The 24,381-nt window shown below is 40.0% G+C and overlaps 1 protein-coding gene across 1 annotated transcript in view; it reads left to right on the plus strand.

Annotated features, from left to right (window-relative positions):
* The first annotated feature begins 1,082 nt into the window (after nt 1–1,082).
* LOC124002810 (carboxy-terminal domain RNA polymerase II polypeptide A small phosphatase 2-like) overlaps nt 1,083–24,381 on the plus strand; it is a 32,080-nt gene continuing 8,781 nt past the window's right edge. Inside the window, exons 1-3 of the mRNA XM_046310564.1 lie at nt 1,083–1,706; nt 17,143–17,294; nt 20,660–20,761. Of these exons, the coding sequence (XP_046166520.1) occupies nt 1,646–1,706; nt 17,143–17,294; nt 20,660–20,761 (315 nt within the window). The 5' untranslated portion in view covers nt 1,083–1,645. The remainder of the gene's footprint in view (nt 1,707–17,142; nt 17,295–20,659; nt 20,762–24,381) is intronic.

Genomic DNA, 24,381 nt, shown 5'->3' on the forward strand with positions numbered 1-24,381 from the left:
AACCTCAGACAAAAACAGAATTTCAAAACATGATTACATTGGGATACGGTCACATAAGCCTCTCTATTTATTACATGGGAATACTTGAACATATTTCCTAAATTAAAATGACCTTGAGCTGATTTCCTGTTAATTTCATGGTCTTTTATGTCCCCCCAAAAAACGATTGAACGCGTTTTTGGGGGAAACCCTGACATAGAATATCAATCAAAAACCAAAAAACTAGGTGATGAAAACGGTCCTATAAATGCCATTCTAAACGGGTTGAGCTAGGCTAATTTTAGCCTATGATGAAATTATAAAATGTGGATTGTAATCAAACGATTAGTGCTGCCACAAGGTCAAAACATAACACTATGCAGACTTTATATTCTTCAGTTCAAATATTTCACATGGCAGTAATTTATTTTGTCCTCAATTGCCGCAGATAGATTATCATTTTTGGCAATAGGCCTTTGCATAGGCTTCAACCACATAGGTCTACTACTTAATATATATATAAATAGCATTTAGAATAGTATTCAGCATTGAAATATATAATTTATTAAATGTATATTAAATGTCAAACTCGTCTAAATAAGCATAGTCTACGGATATTAAACAAATTGGCCGTGAGCCATATGCTATATCGATAATGGGCGCATGTCTCTGCCCAGGCGTTGCTGACTGACGCCTGCCCGATTGTACAACGTCTGGATAGTTAGGCCTGTATCAGCTAACCAAATTATATGTTATAGTAATCTGTCAATCGATGACACAGCACGCAACCATTGGTTGATGCATGCAACATCTGAGCAGGGAACGCAACCAAACATGGTCATTGCTAGGAGGGAAATTAACTTCAAAAGTCCCCCTTCCCCCCTGTTCCTAACCGTAACCTAATTATCCTAACCTAGTGCGTAACATTCAACGAAAAGTCCAATCTGAGGTTAATTTGACAAAAGATGGATCCCTTCTAGCCTGGACCATAAAACCTGGCCATATACCCTGCGACAACTAGTGAATGCAGGAATGCGCTCAAAACGAACTCCGAAGCGAGTTGAGAAGAATGCCTGTGGTACTCCCACTTCTACGTGATCCAATCCTCGACGATGAGCGGTTTCAAGGCGCCCCCAAAATCCTCAGAAGAGCAAAAACAAAGCGTCATCCAATATACTAAAACAATCATTTATTAATCAGACATATACACATTGTTCATTTGGACCGAGATAAGTAATTATTTGACCAACATATTTTCAGTTTTCGTATAGTGGATTATGATCATTCAAGGTTGTTTATCAGTATTAAGGGGAACTTGAAACCGCACCCTGCCCCATTTCCTCGGTTGTTTTGCTTTTTTCGCCTGGATTCTCCATGTTGGAGTATTATAGCGAGGTCTTTCCTAGTGTTAGCTAGCTATCAGAGGGGACCGCAGCGTTACACTAATACACTTCATGTTGAACGCACACTGCCTAGCTTGAACTAGGAAAGATAGCGGAAGCTATAATTGATACGAGAAAAACCAAGAAGCTCTTTTTATTGGAATATTTTCGGATACCAAACGCAACGGGTTGGTAAACGTGATTGCTAACCAGCTAGCTGAATGTTGAAAGTACCTGCAAATTGGGGTAACGGATTGGACTTTGAGGGGCTGTGCATTTGTTAGATGGAAAGTTCTATTATCACTCAAGTGCAGAAAGAAGATAGTCAACTGCCGTTCAAAACAGGTAAGTCCTCGTGTTTATCCGCTCAGTGAGATCACTTTCGCAATGTATAATATTGTTTGTTGAAGCGGAAGAAGCCAGCCAACTGTCGCGCGAGCTAACTGGTAGGCGCTGCTAGCATGCTAATAGCTACACGCCAATCATTGGCTTGCGCCCGTCTAATTCACGAATTTCAGGTTTGAGTGAGTTTTGTCATGTGAACAAGTTATTAGTAAATGTGTTTGACATTACATGTACGACATTAAGATATTCCAAATGCTGGTTGTACTGAATCAGATTTGCCACTGTGTGGGTGTCCATTTTACATTCAGCATGCGAGTCAAATAGTATAACGTAACTCGTTAGTTCGTTACGGGTAGCTAAACGACCATCTCGCAGACGATAGCGTCAGTCAGGTATAGGGAACCTCTGGATAAAGTTATTTTAACAGCAAACTAACTAGCGAACTACGTTGTTGGAAAAACAATCTATTGTACCCTATATTGTGAGCCACGTAGTAAATAACTATATACATTTATTTTTTAGTACTTTTTGACATTGTTTCACGGCTTTTCAATTGAGACAGACAAGTGGTGAAAGTTTAGAAGTTACTAGTTGTCTGGAGTATGCCTGGTCAGCTTATTTTTTCCATACAGTAACAGAATTCTTTTGTTTGCAATTTGTCATATCGGCTTGTATACATTCATTTGTTTGGCTCGGATGTAGCTACTTTAAACCTATGGTCTGTAATCCAATTATATCTGTCAAAGTAGATGCTCTTTTAATAAAACATAAAAACATTGGTAAAATTGTCTACTTAAATACCTAAGCATTACAGAAAGTCAACATAAGATATGGTTAATGCCACAGGCGACAAAGATGGTTACGATGTATGTATGTTGCGCATGTTTGTGCACGTTTCAGATGTCACCCCTAACCAGTACCCTACCCACATGTAAAAATGTGACCAACAGGCTTGATTCGGTCTTATGTAGCAAAATTTGAAATAGTTTTTAAAATATTGAGTAGAGTAGACATGGAGCTAGAAAACGGTATATCATACACTACAGTTGAGGAACAATGAATAATGCATTCTGCTTTGAAGGTTGATGAATTTGTAACCTCACTTTTGTGAAAATGGCCTTTGAATGTTTTGATACACCTACCTACTGGAGAACTCTTCTTGGTGCCATTCAGCATGGTTCACACCCTCTAAAGCCTAATTCCACCCATCTCTTTAAGGATTCACGTGAGGCCATGTACTGAACAACCAAAGATTTCAAGACTAAAGGCTGGTTTATGCTATGGGTGTGTTTGTAAATTTAATCTGGAGTGCCAGAGTGCGCTCTGGTCATTCGTAAACTCAGCGCTGTCAGATTATCTGTTTGTAAATTCAGAGCGTTTCGCTCTAGGAGCGTTCAGGGCGCATACTGGACGCTCTGGCCGAGGAGTAGGGTTGATCTGAGCATTCTCACTTACCAGCTGTCAAGCACCCAAGCTAACATCGGCTAGCTTGCTAGCTACTTCCAGACACAAATGAGAGAACACTTCACTAACCATTTTACTTGCCCTAGCAGAGCTAGTTGGGCTGTTTTTATCTTATCCAGGGTGTTGGTTACTGCAACTGTGCTGCTGGCAACAATTTTAATTACGCTTTTTGCCAACGTTTCCTGACACCGGCCATATTCTATGGGTGTTGTGTGTTTGAAAAGTTATTCTGCGCTCTGGCACACCTAGACGAGAGTGCTCCGAAATCAGAGTGGATAGCCAGAGCGAATTTACCAGCTCCGCCTATCGACAGTTGTTGCAGTGACATAATGAAATTCTATTGATATGGTTACTTGCATAGTAGTTAAGTCTTTTGTTTAGACATGTAGGTAGCTAGCTAAACAATTAACCATAATAGCAATTTATAACATTACTACCCTCCAGGTAGCTAACCAACCAGGTTCAATGTCAGCTAGCTAACTTTAGGCTATAACAACACTGGAAGTGACTCTGAGATATGAGTAATATAACTACACACAGATCATACACGTAACAATAGCTTGTGAGCCAACCAGCTAACATTAGCTAGCTACTAACAGTGCACTTTAACTTGAAATTAAAACAACTTTCTGACAATTAGAAATGTGTAATGTGAAAGTGTAGCTAGCTAGACTGTCTTACCCAAATACATGGGTTGACGCTTCTCCCTCTGTCACGGATGACATGGTTGCCCTTAGTTTGAAGATGTAATACGGAGACTGTTGTTTTATGCAACAGCCTTCGGTGTGTTCTCTTTTCTACTGTGTCTGCATATTTACTATATTTTTTTTCCATCTCCTTAGCTATCATATTCTAGTGCCACTGATTTCAAAACCCATTCCTCCAGAAAGTGGAGAGCAACACTTATGTAGTTCTGCTATGTGATATCTTTCATAAAAGCCACGTTCGAAATGATTACCTACACATACTGACCAGCTCATTTTATAGACAAGAAGCGTGCTACATGGCAGACCAATCCAAACTCATCTCGGCATGTTCAGCCCACTCATTATCTCAGTCAATCATGGCTAGTGGGAAGGTTGCATACTTTTCCTTTGGCTAAACCAATTAGGTTTGTAATTTAACAATTGTATTCATATTTACAGATGGGATGCAAGTTTAATATTAAGGCACACAAACCTTCACATGTTCCAGAAGCCATTTCTGCCCAAAAATGCATTTTGATTTAAAAAATAATGTTTGCGTTCAAATGGCTCTCCTGTGAAGTAGTGACACGCGACATACGTTAAGTTTCCTGAAACGAGTCGCTTAATGGTAATAGGATGTTGTAGCTCATATGAAGGCACTATGTGTTGTTTATACTCCTTCTCTGATCAGGATTAACCCAGGGCCAAACTAGAACCCGGATGGGACTATGGGACTCCCAATCACTGCTGGGTTGTGATACAGCCTGGAATTAAACCAGGGTCTGTAGTGACGCCTCTAGCACTGAGATGCAGTGCCTAGACCGCTGCGCCACTCGGGAGCCCAGATGGGAGACTCCATATTTGTTTTCCAGATTGACTTGAGCTGCGGTGTGTAGGTGTTATTTATTGCACGTCAACTGTCCTTTGTTGTCCTGCACAGGTAGGCCTACATCATGTCTGACAGGCAAACAGGAAGCAGTTTATTGTTTTTCAGCAATGTAGGCTAGAGGTAGACCGATAATGATTTTTCAACTAGATGCCGATTTATTGGAGGACCAAAAAAAGCTGATACCGATTAATCGGCCAATTTTTTAAGATTTTTATTTGTAATAATGACAATTACAACACTCGACAGATGTGGCAGGACTTGTAAACTATCACAGATTACAAAGGGAAACCCAGCAGTGAGCTGCCCAGCGACCTTCCAGATGAGCTAAAGGCCTTCCGTGGGGGAAAATAAGAAAGAAATCTATCGAAATATCTGCATATTTGTCTGTTTCAGCACCAATTGGTTGATCCAAAAAATATTCTGATTTTATAGATTATTTTGTTTTCGGAAGTATTTGAGTCATGAACAGGTTGGAGAGCCTTTATGCACAAAATAAAGTGATTTCATTCAGAAAATTGCCACATTCAGTTCTTCAACCCATGGTAATGTATGGTTAGTGTAAATATAATTATATGAGGCTATAACCTCATCTATTGCTTGCATTAATCATGGAATTGTGTGATGACACTGCCAATTATCGTATTATGCGTCGCTTTCAAACGGTTACGTCTTGGTCTGTGCTCCGCTCCGTATCCGTTTAATTAGCATACATGTCTTATATTATCAACTGTTACTTACTGACCCTAAGCACCAACCACACGGCTGTGACGGCATTTACAGAGGAAGCAAATGAAGGTAAATTGAATGTTAATGTAGGTTATACCACCTGTAGGGAACTAACAGTAAATTGGCATTTAAATGAGTTTATTATGCCCACTGACGGCCGACAATGATAGTGGCTAATATTTAACATGATTGAAATAGGAAACCGAAAAGTCGGGGTAACCTATACATTTTTAATTTAAATTTACCTTTATTTATTTTTTAATTTACCTTTATTTAACCAGGCAAGTCAGTTAAGAACATATTCTTATTTTCAATGACGGCCTGGGAACACGGCCTGGGAACAGTGGGTTAACTGCCTGTTCAGGGGCAGAACGACAGATTTGTACCTTGTCAGCTTGGGGGTTTGAACTCGCAACCTTCCGGTTACTAGTCCAACGCTCTAACCACTAGGTTGCCGCCCCGAGAGTACCCATCCCTGCAAGTACACATTTAAATTCTGCATAATGAGACAGCATTTCATAAACTTGGGGAAAGGTGATATGCTACAGTTTTCTGCCATTATGACTGGTTTCACATTTGTCTCCAGCAATTATAATATAATTATAATATAATATATAATTATAATAAAATAGATCTAAATCAAGTGTGATTTCTATTTACAATTCTGTTAAAACCTCGTACGACTCCCCATCCCGGATCCGGGATCGTGACTACAGCTCAAGCTCATTACCATAACGCACAATGCGCAAAAATATTCCTAAACATATTTAACCTCCACACATTAACAAGTCCAATAGCTCAAATGAAAGATAAACATCTTGTTAATCTACGCAGCTAGTCAGATTTCTAAAATGTTTTACGGCGAAAACATAGCACATATTTATATTAGATAACCACCGAAACAAAAGGCAAGCGGCGGCCATTTTGTCCCAGAAAAAAATAAAATTTATAAGTAGGATTAAAAAATAAATAATTCACTAACCTTTTGAAAATCTTCATCAGATGACAGTAATATTACATGTTACACAGTACATTTAATTTTTTTCCAATAATATGCCATTTATATCCATAAATCTCGGTTTACAATGACGACATTTCAAAAAATGCTTCTCAAATGTCCGGAGAAATGATGATAGCTCCGACAGATAAGGTCAGATAACAAGCAATAAACATGACTAAATATACATGTTCTACACATATTTACAAAGATACACTTCTTCTTAATGCAACCGCTGTATTACATTTATTTTTAACGTTACAGACATCGTTCACTGGGCTATACTATGAGTCAGCGCTCAGATATTAGCACTATGTCTCCTCTACGTTTGGAGTCCACAGAAACCCCAAATAACCACATAAATATTCCCTTACCTTTGATGTTCTTCCATCTGAAGACGTAGAAGGAGTCATACTTACCCAATACATCGTTTTGGTTTCACATTGTGTGTCCCTGTATTAGCATATGCTAACAGCTTCAGTTGAAATGCGTAAAAAATGACTTCTGGTCCAGCACTCTTGCGCATCAAAACTTCCAATTTACATATTATATGTCGATTAAACTGGTCAAACGATGTGCAAAATCGAGCTTTATGATGTTTTTAGCATGTAGAACAAAGAGCAACGCTAACAGACAATCCGGCTTGAAATGCTGCATCATGGAAAAAGACGTTCTCCAAATCGGCCGCGCGCAAAAGAGTGCATGATTTTCAGAGGGACGCGAGCAATTTCACCCGCCAAACGTGCAGGGCTCGTGGGATTCTCACAATGAACGCGCCACTTGAAAGCTGACATCGCGCTGAAGAGAGAGAGACTGTTCCTGGATCTGTAGCTCCCTGGGAAGGGTGGGGCTCATGACGTCAAAGTTGACCCAACTTTTCTCTTCACAAGAGAGAGTTTAGGAGAAAGGTTGCCCTTTTAGTTCTGCTTTACATAGAGACATAATTTAAACGGTTTTAGAAACTTTAGAGTTTTCTATTCAATCATAATTTTTATATGCATATATTAGCAATTTTGGGAAAAAATATTTTCAGTTTACTATGGGTACGCACTTTCTCCAACAGGGGCAGTATAGAGGGGGAGTCATAAGAGGTTAATCAAACAGATCTTCTCTAGACCTTATTCATGGTTTCCTCATGTGTAAAAGGGGTGTAATTATTAGGTAACTAAGTCAAGGTCAGAATATGGAATATCTGTAGACACACCTCCGCAACACCTTCATTTGTTCAAACTCCACCCCAAATAAATAGCGGATGAATAGCATGCTATTTTCATGTCAAGTTCAAGGTCAGAATATGCATAGAGAGTAAAAAGTCCATAAAAAGGAATTTCATTCCATTTACTCACGTTTATCTCTGGTCGGAATTCCCCACATACTAACCCAACAGACCCACAGATGACATGTTCTCTATTGCACTCCACACTGCCCTCACCCACCTGGACAAAAGGAATACCTAATGTAAGAATGCTGTTCATTGACTACAGCTCAGCATTCAAAACCATAGTCCGCTCAGGACCCTGGGACTGAACGCCTCCCTTAACTGGATCCTGTACATTCTGACTGGCCACCCCCAGGCGGTGAGAGAATAACACATCTGTCACGCTCCTCATCAATACGGGTCCTTTAGGGTGTGTGCGTAGTCCCCTCTTGTACTCCCTGTTCAACCATGAATGTGTGGTCTCACACGACTCCACCACCATCAAGCTTGCTGACGACACAACGGTGGGAGGACTGATCGACGTTGAGGTCGTCAGAGACCTAGCAGTGTGGTACATGGACAACAACCTCTCCCTCACGGTCAGTATTGAAAATAAGATGATCGTGGACTACAGGTAACAGGGGCGAGTACATCCAATCCACATCTTTAGGGCTGTAATGAAGCGGGTCGGGAGCTTCAAGTTCCCCAGTGTCCACATCACTTACAGATTAAAGGTCCTGAGCAAATTGGATGACATTTGGAATGAAACCAGTTTAAGTAGGGTGACTCAAGTATGGAAAATGACTGTAGCTGATACATTGATAAAGTTTGATCATAAAGTTACTGGTCCCCTCCCGTATCAAACACTTGGATTCAGGAGGCAGGCACTACTAAGGATTTACTTCATGCTTTGTGTAACATCGCATAAAGCTGAGGATTATATACACCAAAAGTAGCGTCTTGAATATGTACTGCCTTAACCGCCATTAAATGTGCGCCTATGCCATGCTTTGGCCTTGTTTACAAACTACTAGTAGCTAGCTCAAGCAGAATGTGTAGACAATCACAGACTACAAAAAAAACAACAGCTATGTCAAGGACAAGCTAAACATTTTTTTGCCCGCTTTGAAGATCACACAGTGCCACTGACCCGGCCAGCTACCAAGGACTGTGGGCTTTCCTCCTCCGTGGCCGACTTGAGTGAGACATTTAAACGTGTTAACCCTCGCAAGGCTGTTGGCACAGACGGTATCCCTAGCCACGTCCTCAGAGCATGCGCAGACCAGCTGGCTGGTGTGTTTATGGACATATTCAATCTCTCCCTATCCCAGTCTGCTGTCCCCACATTCTTCAAGATGGCCACCAGTGTTCCTGTACCCAATAATGCAAAGGTAACTGAACTAAATGACTATTGGCACTGTCATCATGAATGTCTTTGAGACTAGTCAAGGATCGTAATAATAATAATATAATAATATATGCCATTTAGCAGACGCTTTTATCCAAAGCGACTTACAGTCATGTGTGCATACATTCTACGTATGGGTGGTCCCGGGGATCGAACCCACTACCCTGGCGTTACAAGCGCCATGCTCTACCAACTGATCACCTCAACCCTACCTGATAACCTAGACCCACTCCAATTTGTTTGCTGCCCCAATAGGTACACTGACGATGCAATCACCATCACACTGTACACTGCGCTATCCCATCTGGACAAGAGGAATACCTATGTAAGAATGCTGTTCATTGACTATAGCTTAGCATTCAACACCATAGTACCCTCCAAGCTCATCATTAAGCTCGAGGCACTGGGTCTGAACCCTGCCCTGTGCAATTGGGTCCTGGACTTCCTTACGGGCAGCCCCCCAGGTGGTGAAGGTAGGACCCCACAAGGGTACGTGCTCATCCCTCTCCTGTACTCCCTGTTCACCCATGACTGCGTAGTTATGCAAGCCTCCAACTCAATCATAAAGTTTGCAGATGACACAACATTATTAGGCTTGATTACCAACAATGACGAGACAGCCTACAGGGAAGAGGTGAGTGCTCTGGGAGTGTGGTGTCAGCTAAATAACCTTTCACGCAACGTCAGCAAAACAAAGGAGATGAGCACCCCCCCTATCCACATCGACAGGACAGCAGTGGAGAAGGTGGAAAGTTGGAAAGTTAAGTTCCTCGGCATACACATCACGGACAAACTGAAATGGTGCACCCACTCAGTGTGGTGAAGAAGGCCTCTTCAAGCTCAGCGGGCTGAAGAAATGTGGCTTGTCCCCGAAAACCCTCACACACTTTTACAAATGCACAATTGAGAGCATCCTGTCGGGCTGTATCACAGCCTCGTACAGCAACTGCACCGCCCTCAACTGCAAGGCTCACCAGCGGGTGGTGCGGTCTGCACAACGCATCAACAAGGGCAAACTGCCTGCCCTCCAGGACACCAACAGCACCCGACATCACAAGAAGGCCAAAAATATCAAGTACAACCACCTGAGCTACGGCCTGTTCACCCCTCTATCATCCGGAAGGCGAGGTTAGTACAGGTGCATCAAAGCAGAGACCGAGAGAGTGAAAAGCCGCTTCTATCTCAAGGCCATCAGACTGTTAAACAACCATCACTAACATAGAGGCTGCTGCCTACCTACAGACTTGAAATCATTGACCACTTTAATGTTTACATGTCTTGGATTACTCATCTCATATGTGTATATACTCTATTCTATACTCTATTCTATACTATCTACTGTATTGTAGTCTTTGCCGCTCTGACTTTCCTCGTCCATATATTTATATATTCTTAATTCCTTTTCAAAAACGTTACAAGCTACATAGACGGCTCCTGAATCTCCTCTTCAACGAGGTCATCCTTGATCCAGCGCCATGTGTGGGGAAGCTGTGTGAGCTGTCCATCCCAGGACCCCTGTCTGCTCAGTGTGAGAGGCCTGATAAGGAGGCCATAGCTGCATTTTCCTTCCGCTACAGTCTTGGGTGACTGAAGTCAAGTGGATGATGGAAGCAGGGTACATGAGTCCTCCTCTCCCACTCCCCTCCCCATCAATGTCTGTAGTTGGTTGTAATTCAGTTTTACATGAAATATCACATTTTGTTACTTAGTATTTTTTTCATTGGATGGGAGATGAGTGCTACAAATTGTACAAATCAATGTGTGCTGCACACTGTAGGGCGGCCAGGTGCCTATATTAGGCTTATGGCTCTAAGATTTTAAAAGTTTTTACGTGAAATGTCTCATCATTATTTCTCAACTTTATTTCTAATGAGTGTTCATGTTGATTAATGTTTTGACTATGCTGGCGAGTTGTAAATAATCAAATAAATGTCTGATCAATGTGTACAATTCTGAACATATTGTCATTTATAATGCTAATGCAGGTGCACCGATAATTTGTCTAGTACACTTATTGTATGCTGTTTTCATGTACATTCCCTTATGTCTAAGCTTCAAAGGTGAATTCTTGTGAAATCTATCAGTGAACTATTCAGTAATTGGTTACAAAGCAATAGAAATGCAATTGTGTAATTCCGTTTTGTCTGATATCCAACAGTCCACGATCAACTCTGTTGACCATGAGAGCATTTTGCTGAGAGAATGACATACTATTTAGGCTTGGAATGACATGTGCCCCATTGTTTACCTTGTTACATGGCAATGACCTCAAGGGCAAGCTCATGAATATAAGCTCCCCACCCACTCAGCTTGTTCTTTCAGGCATCCTGATAGTTGGAGATGAGAGGTCATATTTCTATTCTCAATTCTGAGCATTTTAATAGTGTAAATAAATGTAATGGTGATGTTTTGGTGCTTAACCTCTCGGGGATATGTAGGACAGTAGCGTCCCACCTCGCCAACAGCCAGTGAAAGTGCAGGGCGCCAAATTCAGAACAACAATCTCAATTAAAATTCCTCAAGCATACAAGTATTTTACACCATTTTAAAGATCAAATTCTCGTTAATCCAGCCACAGTGTCTGATTTTTAAAAAAATGCTTTACAGCGAATGCACCACAAACGATTATGTTAGGTCACCACCAACTCACAGGAAAAACACAGCCATTTTTCCAGCCAAAGAGTGTCACAAAAGCACAAATATAGGTACAATTAATCACTAACTTTTTATGATCTTCATCAGATGACACTCAGGAATTCATGTTACACAATACATGTATGTCTTGTTTGATAAAGTGCATATATCAAAAAATCTCATTTTACATTGTCGCGTTACGTTCAGTAGTTCTAAAACATGTGGTGGTTGTGCAGAGAGCCACATCTATTTACAGAAATACTCATAAATTTTGATGAAAATACAACTGTTATACATGGAATTAGAGCAATACTTCTCCTTAATGCAACCGCTGTGTCAGATTTTTTTTTTAAACTTTCAGCAAAAAGCATAATCTGAGTACAGATTTCAGACAAAGCAGCCAAAAAGATATCTGCCATATTGGGTGATTGACATTAGTCAGAAATAGCATTATAAATATTCACTTACCTTTGATCTTCATCAGAATGCACTCCCAGAAATCGCAGTTCCACAATAAATGTTTGTTTTGTTCGATAATGCCCAATTATGTCCAAATAGCTTCTTTTGTTAGGGCGTTTGGTAAACAAATCCAAAAGTGCGTTCAGGTCCAGCCAAACTCCGGACAAAAAGTTCCTTTAAAGCCCGTAGAAACTTGTCAAACTCGGTATAGAATCAATATTTAGGATGTTTTTATCATGAATCTTCAATAATGTTCCAACTGGAGAATTCCTATTCAGAGTCTGCTTCAGAGTCTGTGGCAATCTGCCAGACACCTGGCTCATTCCTCTCATTCGGTCACACTTCACAGTAGAATCCTGAAACAAAGTTCTAAAGATTGTTGACATCTAGTGGAAGCCTTAGGAAGTGCAACATAACCAATATCCCACTGTATCTGCAATAGGGGCTGAGTTTTAAAAAACTACAAGCCTTAGATTTCCCACTTCCTGGTTGGATTTTCTCAGGTTTTCACCTGCCATATGAGTTGTGTTATACTCAGACACCATTGAAACAGTTTTAGAAATGTCAGTGTTTTCTATCCAATACTACTAATAATATGCATATATTAGCATCTGGGACAGAGTAGCAGGCAGTTTACTCTGGGCACCTTATTCATCCAAGCTACTCTATACTACCCCCCTGTCACTAGGAAGTTGAGGCTATTATTACTTGGGAAATAGTATGACTGTGTGTGACCTTTAACATGGTCCACACACACCCAAAATGTTATGAAGAGGGCATCCCTCCCTCTCGGGGAGGCTGAAAAGATTCAGCATGGGCCCTCAGATCCTCACAGTTCTACAGCTGCACCATTGAGAGCATCTTGACTGGCTGCATCACTGCTTGGTACGGGAGCCCAACCTCAAGGGGTTACAAAGGGTGGTGAGTATGGCCCAGTACATCACTGGGGCCAGAGATCCCTGCCATCCAGGACCTCTATACCAGGCAGTGTCAGAGGAAGACTCCAAAAAAAAACTTTTCAAAAAACTTGTTGGAAAGATGCCACGTTGAAAGTCACTGAGCTCTTCATGGAGATTGCATGGCGGTGTGCTCGATTTTATACACCTGTCAGCAATGGGTGTGACTGAAATAGCTGAATCCACTCATTTGAAGGGGTGGCCATATACTTTTGTGTGTATCTATATATATCCTACCGCTTTCACATAATAAATTAGCCTTATTTAGCTATGAAGGATGGGTTATGCATAAGCTAATTTTTAGCTTCTGTCTCTTGTGCAATATCCCCATGTACTCCGCTGTCCTCTCATTAAAAAATGTTTTTAACTCTTTGATTTCCAGCGCTGGTTTTTGCTCTAACATGCACTGTCAAGTGTGGGACCTTTATTTCGACAGGTATGTGTGCCTTTACAAACCATGTCCAATCAATTGAATTTACCACAGGTGATTTTATTTTATTAGGATCTCTTTTAGTCATCAATAATTTAAATACAATGACATTTTCACATATAACACACTAACACAGTCAAAATACTCTGACATATTGACCAGATAAATACTCTGTCTAAAAAAAATAGATTATATTTGTCTACCATAGTCCAGCACAACTTTTCCTATGTGTTATATTTAAATGGTTTTAAAGTATTGTTTGAATTTATATATTGAAAGGTTTCTTGTTTGCTCAGATAAATTATTACATTTCTTTATTGCTCTAAATCGAAATGTTATTTTGCCTGTCTGGATAACACATCGATGGTGGACAATCTATTATTAGTATTTACCGAATGTATGTCTCTTACCAACTGAATACTGTTGTGAATAGAGTTTGACTGTTTTTTTCAATTATCTTGTTGATTGATGACCAACCAAGAGCATTAAACATGACTACAACAGAAGATCCATATCTCCACCTTAAAACAATCCTTGCTGTTTTGTTCTGTACAATCTGCAGCCTCCTAATTTCACTTGCTGATGCATACAGAACAGTACTTCACCTGACTCTCAATTAATGCTTGGGTTATTTGCTTAAGAATCTTTCTCTGTGAATATTTAGCTATCCTTCTGATCATGCATGCAGTTTTTTTATATAGTTATTTGAGACTACCTTGATAAGCAGTTGTCTAGCTGCACTCCTAGTAGTTTGATTTCTGCCACTTCCTCAATTTGTACTCCCCCCATACTTAATCCCATGCTGTGTTGGCCTTTTCCTGGGGGAACAGACCAATATAACCTTGGTTTTCTTGGTGTTCAAAACAAGTTTGTAACAGCAAACCCACTCCCTGATATTTCTCAGATCTACTTGTAGCACTTGCTGTACCTGTTGAACCGATGTCTTACTGTATCAATTATAGTATCATCTGAAAATGTAGTAGCTTGAGTTTCAGATAAGACATAAGGAAGGTCATTGGTATATATTAAGTAAAGAAGTGGCCCAAGGCAGCTGCCCTGCAGTATTCCACAGTTTAAAGCATGAGGGGAAGAAAAATAACCATTGATATAGGTGGACTGTTTCCGATCAGTTAGATATGACTGTACCCAATTCAATGCTACCTTCTTAAAACCATAATGCAATAATTTTGTAAATTATTTAATGATCCACTAAATCAAACGCTACTCTAAAATCTAGAAATAGTACACCCACAAACCTGCCATTATCCATAGCATTGAGCCACTGGTCAGTCATGTCATTGAGCCACTGGTCAGTCATGTCAACCAATGCAGTAGTAGTGGAATGGGTTTTGCGATAAGCTTGCTGATTGACTGTAATCAGATCATTCTTTTCCATGTACTCCCATATTTGTCTACTCACAATATCCTCCAATATCTTACTGAATGAATGGAGTAGACTAATTGGTCGACTGTTGGCAGGAGTAATGGGTTCTTTGCTGTCTTTTGGGATAGGACCCAGTTTAGCATGCTTCCATACATTTGCAAACGTGACCAATTAAATGTGTGTTTTAGTGGAGCTGTAATCTGGGGAGCAGCAATCACGTTGTAGAAACATCTCAAGGATGATCAATGGAAACAGGATGTACCTGAGCTCAATTTCGAGTCTCATGGTAAAGGGTCTGAATACTTAATCTAAATAAGATATTTATGTTTTTGAATATATTTGCAAAAATTTCTGAACTTGTTTTCGCTTTGTTATTATGGGGTATTGTGTGTAAACATTTTTTTTTAAATCAACTAACTTAACAAAGTGTGGAAAAAGTAAACTGGTCTGAATACTTTCCGAATGCACTGTAACTGTTGAAAGTGAGGAAGGAGGAAGCAACAATAGAGAGAGAGAGTAATACGCACATCATTAGGGGAAATATTATAAAATCTATATATGCGTCAGCCTACTAAATGTAAAAATGTAAATTTCTAAATTAAAATCAAATTTACAAGCTTATAAGTGTAACGTTGTCGGACGCATGTCCTGTACCAGTATTGCATGTTCGTTTCCATCTTCATGGTTTGATCGAGATGCGTAATTCTACTTTAATACAGTACAGTAGGCCTAATACAGTCCACACTCAAATATTAGCCTACTGTAGCTTGTTCCATTTATCTATGGGCTTTTATGGTTTTCTGTAGTGTGTAATGTGCTATCCATGTGCTGAATCACGGCACAATCCTTTTGGGCTCGGGCTCATGAAATGTCTTAAGCTCGTAAAATATCTTTACTGTATGGTTCAGTGTGCATCAGGCTTGAATTTTCATTCCTACAAAATTTGTAATCAAATCCAGACATATTTATATGCTTTAGAATGACACTTCTGGTTTTGGTCGGAAATACTGGGTTACCCAGGAGCAAAGTTATTTGTCCTCGAGATGGAACATTTTGTAAAATAACTGGAAAATATTCAACCCTACAACATGTTTCTTTCCAACATTAGTGCTGTTTTCCTAAAGTTAAATGCGCTTCATGTTTTGTTTTCTTGCATGATACTAACGAGTGTTGAGATACTGGTAGCATCCTGACCCTACTTTTGACCAAGGCTCAGAGTCCACTACATAGAGAATAGGGTGCTTTTTGGGACTCAGACCAGTCAGTCAGTCAGTGGCTTTTTATACTTCCTCCTCTCGTGCCTCCCAGATGCCTGAGTGTGTAAATGGAGCCGACTCCCTCTGACCCTGTGAACTGAGCTCATGCAGAAATAGACCCACACAGAGAGCAGGATCGGTTTCCTGCCTGCTCTGATCTGTCAGCCCTGGTAAAGACTAGGGAGGGAGGCCTGAATGATATATTCTAGTGACAACACGATTCTCCTCTAGAGAGCGATATGGAAGGCATATAATGGCCGTCGGAGATGAAGCCTAGTCCTGGAATAAAAAACAAGCCCAATCTCCGTTACTCCAGGACTTGGCTTAATTGGTGTCTGGGAAACCGGCCTTAAGGGTATACTTAAGTGATAAGGCCCGAGGGAGTGTGATATATGGCCAATATACCATGGCTAATGGCTGTTTTTTATGCACAACGCAACACGGAGTGCCTTTATACAGCCCTTCGCTATGGTATATTGGCTATATACCACAAACAGTAGAGGGGCCTTATTGCTATTATAAACTGGTTATCAGTGTAGTTAGAGCAGTAAAAATACATATTTTGTCATACCCATGGTATACGGTATGATATACCATGGCTTTCAGCCAATCAGCATTCAGGGCTCGAACCACCCAGTTTATAATGGTTATCAGAGAGGGTGACATCATAAATGTTTGGTACCAATTAGGATGTCAGTTATTGTAGGTCTACTTGTTATGGGTGTTAGTTAGTGATTGAGATTGACTGGAAGACTCATGATTGCAAATGAAAGTAGTCCCGGCAAAGTCTGTTTAGGGGTAAGGGATTTAATTTTTGTGTCTTCTCTTTATCCCATATTAAAACACTCAGTAACTTATATTCTAGGTGTGGGTATACCCATATGGGTTTCACCTGCTGTGAGTTTATTTACATATTTGTTGATTTTGTTTTTGTTCCTTGTCTCCCTAGGCCAGGTGAACAAATCTTCCCCAAAGAAACCTCGGAGCCGAAATATCTTCAAAGCGCTCTTCTGTTGCCTCCGAGCACAGGATGCCTCTCAGCCTCCACCCCCTGCCCAGGATACCTTACTTCCTCCTGAGGACAATGGGACGATCGCCAAGGTAACACAAACAGCCCCCACCCCTAGCAACTTCTGTCCAAGAGGCTATGGCATGTAGCGATGCAATTTACATCAGAATTGGTCTTAAAAAATGGCAAACTCAATGAAATGTCATGTTAGATAAATCGGAGTGAATGGAGAATAAAGCCTAGATGGAGATTTTATAACTTCTCCCTGACAGATAAATTGGTCTTCATGCTCTACAATCTTATTTCCTCAGATTCAGTATTATTCTGTCTGTTTTCACACTGTTCAGTACTCTAGATAAACCATGTAATTACTATATTAAATGGCCTATTTGGCCTAATATGAATCGCTATGGCTCTATTAATGTAATTTACCAACTATAGTAGATCCATACAGTACAACACTTGTATTTGGGTCAGTGGGTAAGCATAACTACATCCCAAATGGCACCCTGTTTTCTGTGTAGTGCACTACTTTTTACCAGGGCCCACAGGGTAGTTCACTTAGGTCTTCAGGATTTAATTGGGCCAAGATAATAGGGTGTAGATAAATATAATTAAATTATTCAAATGCCACAGTTGAAACTACCACGCTTCCCAGATCGTCCCCCTGTATTTATTTATTTATATTATAGGGTGTCCAAACAAAACGCAGATTTTGACCATGGGTAAAATGTTAATTGTATAGATAATCCTCTAAGAAAACCAATGGTCCAAACCTCATGTCTCTATCATAATCGGTTCAAAAGTTAGTTTTTGCCCTTGTAAGATGGACAAATAAATGGAGGCCAGAGAAAGAGTGGTCAGAAGTAAGGAGAATTGCACAGCATCATGTCAGCTAGGCTGGATGTGGTGCGAGAATGATTGAACTAGTCATCTTTCATCTCGACTCTGCAGGATATGAAACAATTTAGAGGTAAGAGAGATCCATTTTGAGACATGTAGTGTTTTCAACCGAGCACTGAGCTTACTGGAAGCTTTTTATTTTCAAAACCTTTTACATTTAATTCATCCCGTGCCATACTTATTTAGATTTTTGCAACCCACAAAAACAACAGGAAGACTACCATCACAACATGTAAAATCCACTGAAGGAACTCCGTGCGTATTATCGGATGTAATAGGTTACGAAACCTGACTTTTTGGATACTGTTAATGAAATGTTTGATAAATACTCCACTGAACGATTCAGAACATGAATAATCATATTTGTCGTGTTAAATGTATTTTATATCATAAGGAAGTGAAATTTCCTCTCTCGTGTGTTTTCACCCACTCTGGGCATAGTGGGTGGACACCCTATATATTGATGACACTGGTTTAGTTAACATGTTGGTCAATGGGCTTTTTAAATATGAGCTGTTCAGACAAAGGCTAACCGTTTAAACTCTCCCCTGTGCTAACTAAGGCTACAACTTAAACTCTCCCCTGTGCTAGCTAAGGCTAACCGCTTAAACTCTCCCCTGTGTTAACTAAGGCTAACACCTTAAACTCTCCCCTGTGTTAACTAAGGCTACAACTTAAACTCTCCCCTGTGTTAACTAAGGCTACAACTTAAACTCTCCCCTGTGCTAACTAAGGCTAACACCTTAAACTCTTCCCTGTGCTAACTAAGGCTAACACCTTAAACTCTTCCCTGTGCTAACTAAGCACCCTCTTCGACTGATGATGCTTCAACTGTTTACCAAACACATTAGTCAGTAAAAACAAAAACACATCTGTTATGTTTGACTTTATAACATAGATTAACACAACCGTGTGGACCTCACTGTTCTTCTGTTAAAAGTGTTTAGAGAGAGAGTGTGGATAGGTTTAGAATAGATAGGCAGGCTACTTGTAGGCAGCAGCACATTTAGACCAAAGAGGAAAATATTTTGGTTGCAGAAATTAAGCTACTTTTCTCCCAACGGTAGGCTGTATTAGGCCTGTCCTCAAGCCAATAAAATACTTTGTTGCTGATATGTAGCCTAATGCTGTTTTTTTTCTACTAGGCACAGTTCAGAACGGTCATGGATATAGGCCTAGAATAGATGTTTGTGTTGAGCCCTGTTGGTGGGTTTGGGATGGATGTGTGGGAGACTCTAGAACCTAGTTAATGGTCTTTCATCTCTCTGATTAGCTTGATCTACTTCAAAACCTTCGCTACCAGTTTCAAGTACGTAAAGGACAATATCACTGGTTTTTGTGGAAGTTAGAACTATACTGAATGGGGTTAAATTAAACTGTCAAATTGGGGATGATGCTCAGGCAAATGTTTTATGACAGTTTTTTGTTATTTAGATCCATTATCGTCAGACATGTTATACACAGCTGTTAAATGCTATTGTATTTGGGGTGGAAAAGGAAATGAATTCAGTTTTGCAAGACAGTGTATTGTGCAATAGGATACATGTCTTCAATTTTGATTGTAGATAGGTCATTTTTCGGAAACTCACATTGAACGTGATTCCTGTATAGAATTGTACCAGAGTCCCAGGTTATTAGATTATGGATTCCCTCTGGAATCTGTCGTCAAGTGTGGGATGTGATGGGTATTCAGGTACTGCAGAGGGTCTGAGATTTTTATTATTGTTATTTCAATGTTTTTATGAATATTGCTAACCGAATAAACACATGTTTAATTACATACTTAGAGTAGAATAGAGGATAATATCATCTTTCTAATAATGCCCACATTATTTCTCAACTCCTAATATTATTCCTAAGGCTTTGAAAAAGCACCCGTGAATAGGCTACCAGTGCGGCACACAGCTGGTAAGCTTTGCCAACACATTGCTTACCTTTTTGTTTTACCAGCTAAACAGCTGCTTTTAGTGAAAATGTTTTTGGAGTTGCCCTTCTAGCAAATAGGCTATGTTAGAGTTTCTACTTCCTCTTCCAATTATAATGTGGGGAGATCAAAATAATTTACAAATAATATTAATTTTAAAATGTTAATTACTTCTCCTTGCCATTCACCTGATAAGACAAGAAAAACTGTTTTGCTAACGTATGATGGTGTCCCTGACATGCCGGTTTGGGAGAGGGTCCCTGGGCAAGAAAAGGTTCAACACAGGGAAAGTGTAACCTGGTGGCCAAACATGTTACTACAGTGCACTCTGAATATAAGAATCCTAGATATAACAATTAACCACTTACAGTAGTTTTAAACGGTGGGACGGAAGTATTTCTAAAATATAATCAACAATGGCCACTTATTTTACTGGGAATTATGTGATTTTTATAGCCAATGCGATTCTTACAAGACTGGTGCACTGTAATGTGAAAAAGAGAGTAGGATGAGTGCCACATGTAGTGGTGCAGGCTGGGAAATGTGGTTCCTTTTTGACCTCCCCACCTCTACCCTGCCTCTACCCTCCTACTCCTCTCCCTACCATTCTCCCTGTCCCGCCCCTTTCAGGTCCCAGAGACCAGTCTACTGCCAGAGGTAACCCCTGAGGATGAGGGCAAGATCTGTGTGGTCATTGACCTGGACGAAACGCTGGTGCACAGCTCATTCAAGGTAACACACACACACACTTAATAAGAAATGGTGCTGATAGAAAACCTTGACCTATTATCTCACCACATATGAAGAATTCCGAGAGATGTTGTTTTGATCCTGTGCAAGCCAGGGCAGATGATCATGCAGTATATACAGTTGAAGTCGGAAGTTTACATACACTTAGGTTGGAGTCATTAAAACTCGTTTTTCAACCACTCCACAAATTACTTGAAAGCAAACTATAGTTTTGGCAAGTCGGTTAGGATATCTACTTTGTGCATGACAGAAGTAATGTTTCCAATGATTGTTTACAGACATATTATTTCACTTATAATTCACTGTATCATAATTCCAGTGGGTCAGAAATGTACATACACTAAATTGACTGTGCCTTTAAACAGCTTGGAAAATTCCAGAAAATGATGTCATGGCTTTAGAAGCTTCTGATAGGCTAATTGACATTGTTTGAGTCAATTGGAGGTGTACCTGTGGATGTATTTCAAGGTCTACCTTCAAACTCAGTGCCTCTGCTTGACATCATGGGAAAATCAAAATAAATCAGCCAAGACCTCAGAACAAAAAATTGTAGACCTCCACAAGTCTGGTTCATCCTTGGGAGCAATTTCCAAATGCCTGAAGGTACCACGTTCATCTGTACAAACAATAGTATGCAAGGATAAACACCATGGGACCACACAGCCGTCGTACCGCTCAGGAAGGGGATGTTTTCTGTCTCCTAGAGATGAACAGACATTGGTGCGAAAAGTGCAAATCAATCCCAGAACAACAGCAAAGGACCTTGTGAAGATGCTGGAGGAAACCGATACAAAAGTATCTATATCCACAGTAAAACGAATCCTAAATCGACATAACCTGAAAGGCCGCTCAGAAAGGAAGAAGCTACTGCTCCAAAACCGCCATAAAAAAAGACAGTCTACGGTTTGCAACTGCACATGGGGACAAAGATTGTACTTTTTGGAGAAATGTCCTCTGGTCTGATGAAATAAAAATAGAACTGTTTAGCCATAGTGACCATCGTTATGTTTGGAGGAAAAAGGGAGAGGCTTGCAAGCCGAAAACACCATCCCAACCGTGAAGCATGGGGGTGGCATCATCATTTTGTAGGGTGCTTTGCTGCAGGAGGGACTGGTGCAAATCACAAAATAGATGGCATCATGAGGTAGGAAAATTATGTGGATATATTGAAGCAACATCTCAAGACATCAGTCAGGAAGTTAAAGCTTGGTCGCAAATGGGTCTTCCAAATGGACAATGACCCCAAGAATACTTCCAAAGCTGTGGCAAAATGTATTAAGGACAACAAAGTAAAGGTTTTAGAGTGGCCATCACAAAGCCCTGACCTCAATCCTATTAAAAAAGTGTGGGCAGAACTGAAAAAACGTGTGCGAGCAAGGAGGCCAACAAACCTGACTAAGTTACACCAGCTCTGTCAGGAGGAATGGGCCAAAATTCACCCAACGTATTGTGGGAAGCTTGTGGAAGGCTACCCAAAACATTTGACCCAAGTTAAACAATTGAAAGGCAATGCTACCAAACACTAATTGAGTGTATGTAAACCTCTGACCCACGGGGAATGTGATGAACGGAATAAAAGCTTAAATAATTATCTCTACTATTATTCTGACATTTCACATTCTTAAAATAAAGTGGTGATCATAACTGACCTAAGACATGGACTTTTTACTAGGATTAAATGTCAAGAATTGTGAAAAACTGAGTTTTAATGTATTTGGCTAAGGTGTATGTAAACTTCCAACTTCAACTGTAACTCTTACTTCACTTATTTGCAACAACAGGTTGTAATCTCGTGGCTCAGTTGATAGAGCATTGCGCTTGCAACGCCGGGGTTGTGTGTTCGATTCCCACGGGGGGCCTGTACAAAAATGTGTGTTCTCACTGCTAGTGATGCACCGATATGATATTTTTAGCCGATACCGGTATCCAATATTTTCCTTGCCAAAAAAACAATGCAGATAACCGATATTTAAACTTTTATCAGCCTTTTAAGCATTCTAGTACAGTTAAATAGTTAACACACACATGGACACAGCGGTCTAAGGCACTGCATCTCAGTGCAAGAGGCGTCACTACAGTACCTAGGCTGCATCACATGGTAAGTCCTTGCATCCATAACTGTTTTGTCCGGTCCGTCATTGTAAAAAATGATTTGGTCTTAAAACTCTTACAGCTACCCCCCTACTTTTTTCAATTTCCGCCTGAAGACATACCCAAATTTAACTGCCTGTAGCTCAGGCCCAGAACCAAGGATATGCATATTATTGGTTTCATTTGAAAGAAAACACTCTGAAGTTAGTGTAAAGTTGAATGTAGGAGAATATAACACAATAGATCTGGTTTAGATAATACAATGAAAAAAACAAATGTTTTTTTATTTATTGTTGTTAAAATGAACAAGGCAAAACAAACATTCAGATAGGATGATGGGGACAATTTCAGTGAAAAACATAAGAGGGCAACAGTACTTTTGCAAAGTTTCAGAATGATAACTTCCAAAATGAGTGTGCTTACATGACATTTATCATGAAGTCACTCAGGTGTCCCACACAAGTAGCCCAAATGTACCCAAGTGGCCAAATTGGTGAAGTTATACATTTTGAATGGAATAACTATATACTAAATACCAAAATTATATTCTAACACCCCCCCCCCCCAAATGGAGGGAAAAAATGGGAAAAATATATATACATTTACAAAATAACACTTTCAATATTTAGAAGACCCTCAGTCCTCTACACAATATTGTGCTGCTGATGCCAGGTGCCATAGCAGTCTCTTTCTGCTGTAAAGCAGAGGGTCACCAAGCATGTGGTGCAGATGATGGGGGCCTTCATTTTGCAAAGAACACAGCGACACCTCTATGCTGTGCCCTTTTGGCTCTGAGGCACATCCATGCCTGCAGAAATAAATTTGGGCAGATGAACACCACTTGTGGCAGGAGCTGGATGAACCAGCTTCAGTGGGGGATGGACACCTTGGCACTGGGGGCTCCCATTCGGAGTCAGTGTCACTGTGAAAGAAAATGTTCAGTAAGAATAGTTTCACATATGAGCCCTGTATCAACAGGTATAATATATATATATATATATATATATATATATATATATATATATATATATATATATATATATATATATATATATATATATATATATGAGAGTACAGGGAACATAAGGTTGAATATATTATTATAGACCTGTAAGATCTACTGTCTATTTTATATTATGACATTTCAGCTAGATCTACTGTCTTTATTATATTACAACAGACCAGCTGTATCTACTGTCTCCATTTCACTTTGGCCACTGTTGTCGGCCTGCCCTCCCCTCAACAGCCTCAAATAGGCTATTTCATGTGGGGGTGGGGTGGGGTGGAGCGGCAGACACACGCATCTCGGCCATGCTCCCTCTAATTCACAATATGTATATATACACACACAAACATAGGCTATGGGTCAAAAACTTACATACAAACATACCCCCACCCACAATGTATAGCCAACGTGTACTTTACACATTTCAATACATTTTTATATATTGCTACTAAAATTTTAAAAAATCACACAATATTTTGTATTATTAATTTCAAACAACGGCATT

This window comes from Oncorhynchus gorbuscha, linkage group LG18, assembly GCF_021184085.1.
Source record: "Oncorhynchus gorbuscha isolate QuinsamMale2020 ecotype Even-year linkage group LG18, OgorEven_v1.0, whole genome shotgun sequence".
In the NCBI taxonomy this organism is placed as follows: Eukaryota; Metazoa; Chordata; class Actinopteri; order Salmoniformes; family Salmonidae; genus Oncorhynchus; species Oncorhynchus gorbuscha.